Genomic DNA, 4,459 nt, shown 5'->3' with positions numbered 1-4,459 from the left:
ACAACCTACTACTTGAGAAGATAGAAAAATGCGGGTTAGACAGCATCACCACCAGATGGATCCGTAGCTGGCTGACCGGCCGTACTCAGTGTGTGGTCCTCAATGGAACCGCATCTACATGGAGGGAAGTGTGTAGTGGGGTGCCCCAGGGCTCTGTTCTGGGCCCAGTGCTCTTCAACATCTTCATCAACGATCTGGACGAGGGGATAGATGGGGAACTCATCAAATTTGCAGACGATATCAAGCTGGCAGGAATAGCCAACACTCCAGAAGACAGGCTTAGGATACAGGAGGATCTGGACAGACTTGAACACTGGGCGCTATATAACAAAATGAAATTCAATGGTGAAAAAAGTAAGGTTCTACATTTAGGCAAGAAAAACCAAATGTACAGGTATAGTATAGGGGTACCTTGCTCAATAGTAGTAACTGTGAGAGGGATCTCGGAGTCCTAGTGGACAATCACTTAAATATGAGCCAGCAGTGTGCTGCAGCTGCCAAAAAGGCCAACACAGTGCTGGGCTGCATTAACAGAGGGGTAGAATCAAGATCACGTGAAGTATTAATACCACTTTACAATGCCTTGGTAAGGCCACACTTGAAATACTGCATCCAGTTTTGGTCACCACGATGTAGAAAAGATGTTGAGACTCTAGAAAGAGTACAGAGAAGAGCAACAAAGATGATTAGGGGACTGGAGGCTAAAGCATATAAGGAACGGTTGCTGGAATTGGGTATGTCTAGTTTAATGAAGAGAAGGATGAGGGGGGACATGATAGCAGTGTTCCAATATCTCAGGGGCTGCCCCAAAGAAGAGGGAGTCAAGCGCCTGAAGGCAGGACAAGAAGCAACGGATGGAAACTAATCAAGGAGAGAAGCAACCTAGAACTAAGGAGAAACTTCCTGACAGTGAGAACAATTAACCAGTGGAACAACCTGCCTCCAGAAGCGGTGAATGCTCCAACACTGGAAGTTTTTAAGAAGAAACTGGACAGCCATTTGTCCGAAATGGTATAGGGTTTNATCATCATCATCATCATCATCATCATCATCATCATCATCATCATTATTATTAAAGTATGTTTTTGTATTGCAATTTTTTTTAGTACTACGTTGCCTTGAAACGGAACTGGCTAGAAGAGAAAGGCACTTTGATAGCATCATTGGTGTTTCCCTTGGAGGGAAGTCCAGAAATGAACACACAAGGCATACGTGCAGTGGCGGGATTCAAATATGTGAACAACCGGTTCTCTGGGTGGATGCTGCTTCCGGAAGTCCATTTTGGGCCTGGGCAACAACCGGTTCTGCCGAAGTGGTGCGAACTGGCTGAATCCCACCACTGCAGAAATCTCAACACTAAGACCACGTACAACAAAGGGCAGGGCAGAAGATCCTGTAGGTGAACATACTTCCTGAGTCATGACCCCAGAGCAATAAATACCAGTAGTATATGATCATCTTCCTGGGCAGCTATGATAGAATATTTTGTTGTTGTTAGTTGCGAAGTCATGTCCGACCCACTGCGACCCCATGGACAACGTTTCTCCAGGCCTTCCTGTCCTCTGCCATCTTCTGGAGTCCATTTAAGCTCACGCCTACTGTTTCAGTAACTCCATCCAGCCACCTCATTCTCTGTTGTCCCCTTCTTCTATTGCCCTCAATCTTTCCCAGCATTAGGCCCTTCTCCAGTGAGTCCTTCCTTCTCATTAGGTGGCCAAAGTACTTGAGTTTCAACTTCAGGATCTGGTCTTCTAAAGAGCAGTCGGGGTGGATCTCCTCTAGGACTGACTGGTTTGATGGCCTTGCAGTCCAGGGGACTCTCAGGAGTCTTCTCCAGCACCATAGTTCAAAGGCCTCCCTCAATTCTTTGGTGCTCAGCCTTTCTTATGGTCCAGCTTTCACAGCCATACATTGCAACTGGGAAAACCATGGCCTTGACTATACGTACTTTTGTTGGCAGGATGATGTCTCTGGTTTTTAGTATGCTGTCTAGATTTGCCATAGCTTTTAATTTCTTGGTTGCAGTCCCCATCTGCGGTGAACTTGGAGCGCAGGAAGATAAAATCTGTCACTACTGCCATTTGTTTCCCATCTATTTGCCAGGAAAACCATCATAATTTATCTCTTTCCCTTCTGAAAGGGCATTAGTGGTCCACAAACTTATTTTCTGGGTTTTTTTCATAGATATTTTCTAAGATATTAGATATTTTCTGATAGCAAATTGTCGTGAATTTCTGTGGCTGAAGAAGTGTTTCTTTTTTTCTTATTTTCAAGCACTGAGTTTCATTGGAGTACAATAGCGACGGACTACAAACAACTAGGCAATGAAGTCAAGAGGCTAGGAGCACAAGTAGTGTTCTCGTCAGTTCTCCCAACGAAAGGCCAACACCCATTGAGGGAAAAAAGAATCTTAGAAATAAACCATTGGCTAAAGCAGACATGACAAACACAAGGCCCAGGGGCCGGATGCGGCCCACAAAGTGGTTTCATGTGGCCTGCGAAGCCATCCTGGAAACAGTGAGGGAACGGCCCCCGCTGCCTTGGCCCTGGCCCAGGCCAGCCGGGAGCCAATGTACAATTTTGTGGTGGCCATCTATGCTGAAATGCATTCAATCTTAGCTCCACAAGACCGTCTGGAAACAGTGAGGAACCAGCCCCTGTCGCGTCAACCCCACCCCCTGGGTGCATGCTGGGGAGGTGTCACCCTTTATGAGGAATGAAGAAATGCACCATCGCCTGGAAGTGGGCAGCAAATGGCCCTCGCCTACTTCACATATCCGGCTTGATGGACTCTTCCCTGGTCCCACCCCTTTCTTCCAGAGACCCTCAGATCTGTCCCACTCCTGCCCAGGCCTCCCACAGGCACCCTTGACGCAAATGATGTAGAGCTAGCCACGCCCACCCAGTAGACCACACCCACTCCATGTCCACCCAGTAGGCCACACACCCCCGCCCCCCCCGAGGGCAACCACAATGCTGATGTGGCCCTCGATGAAATTGAGTTTGACACCCCTGTGGTAAATGGAGGATAACATACACACATTGTCTCAGAAGAGGGGAGGAGGGCCATATGAGACAGGAATGCCGGAAAGACGGGACACGGCATCGGTACCGGGGAAACCCACCCACAGCCCCTTTCCCCAGGGACACCCAGCCACAACACAGAGATAAGTGGAGTCCCAGGTCACCCCAATAGGAACCGGACACTGGAAACCTACACGCTATGTGACTAGACGAAGGACAACCTGACTTCAGAGCCACCTTCACTGACCTCAGCATTCCCTTAAGGACAGGCCCCGAAGGAGAACCCATGATTAAACTTAACAAAGGGGGAAGACAATACAGCTGCCTAACAGACACCGGCGCCACAGCGTCCCTCATTACAACGGCCCCGTTCAAGGGAGCGGTGGCCCCTGGATCCACAGACAATATAATGGGAGTAGGAGGGGAAATCATTCCTGTAGAATTTATCAAAGACATCCAAGTAGAAATAGGTCCTCTCTCCTTGACACACACCTTCACGGTGTGCCCACAAATCTCCCTTATCACTTATGGGCAGAGATTTACTCTGCAAATTGGGAGCCACCATAACCTGCAGCCAAACAGGATTAATCCTAGACATCCTGACAAAACGCCTGCAGCTGGTCGTACTAAGCAGGGAACACTTACACAATGATCTGCGCTCATTGCCATCCTCCCTTTGGGCATGGGATAACACCGAAGTTGGGTTTCTTAAAGGGGCCACACCAGTAATAATCCAAGTTAAAGAGGGCCCCCCGCCATGCATTCCACAATACAGGATCCCGGCCGAAGCCATCAAACCCATTAGGAAATTAATAGACGCATATCTAGCGCAGGAAGTTCTGAGGAAATGCACTTCCCCCTACAACACACCTATCTTTCCTGTAAAGAAGTCAAAGGTAGACAGCGAAGGAAACCCAGTCTTTAGATTTGTTCACGACCTCCGCCTGGTGAACAATCACGTGATCCCACGAGCACCCATTGTTCCGAACCCGGCCACCATTATCACTGAGGTTCCAGCCTCAGCGACCCATTTTTCAGTTATCGACCTCTGCTCAGCATTTTTCAGCATCCCGGTAGACCTCTCTTCCCAATATCTTTTCGCCTTCACCTGGGAAGATCAGCAATACACCTGGACCCGTTTGCCCCAAGGCTACACGGAGTCCCCAACCCTGTTCTCGCAAACACTAAAAGCAGACCTCTCCTCTATCACCCTGCCAGGGGGATCAACCTTAATTCAGTATGTCGATGACCTCCTCATAGCCTCTGAGTCTGAATACACAAGCAAAACTGACACCTTACACTTACTAAGATCCTTAGACGAGAAAAGACATAAGGCTTCCCCCTCAAAGCTGCAATACCTTTAACAGGAGGTCACCTACTTAGGTTACATTATTGCCCCAGGTATTAAGAAATTAGCCCCGAGCCGCATACAAAC

The 4,459-nt window shown here is 48.3% G+C and overlaps 1 protein-coding gene across 1 annotated transcript in view; it reads right to left on the bottom strand.

Annotated features, from left to right (window-relative positions):
* Positions 1-3,693, bottom strand: part of LOC107292016 (pregnancy zone protein) — a gene marked incomplete at its 3' end in the record, with an annotated part of 60,878 nt that extends 57,185 nt beyond the window's left edge. Inside the window, exon 1 of the mRNA XM_029285071.1 lies at positions 3,670-3,693. Coding sequence (XP_029140904.1) covers positions 3,670-3,693 — 24 coding nt within the window. The remainder of the gene's footprint in view (positions 1-3,669) is intronic.
* Positions 3,694-4,459: the final 766 nt, after the last annotated feature.

Source organism: Protobothrops mucrosquamatus, unplaced genomic scaffold, assembly GCF_001527695.2.
Source record: "Protobothrops mucrosquamatus isolate PMUCROS unplaced genomic scaffold, P.Mucros_1.0 scaffold1244, whole genome shotgun sequence".
Classification (NCBI taxonomy): Eukaryota; Metazoa; Chordata; class Lepidosauria; order Squamata; family Viperidae; genus Protobothrops; species Protobothrops mucrosquamatus.
The sequence above is the reverse complement of the archived record's forward strand: the minus strand, read 5'-3'. Positions and strand labels throughout refer to the sequence as shown.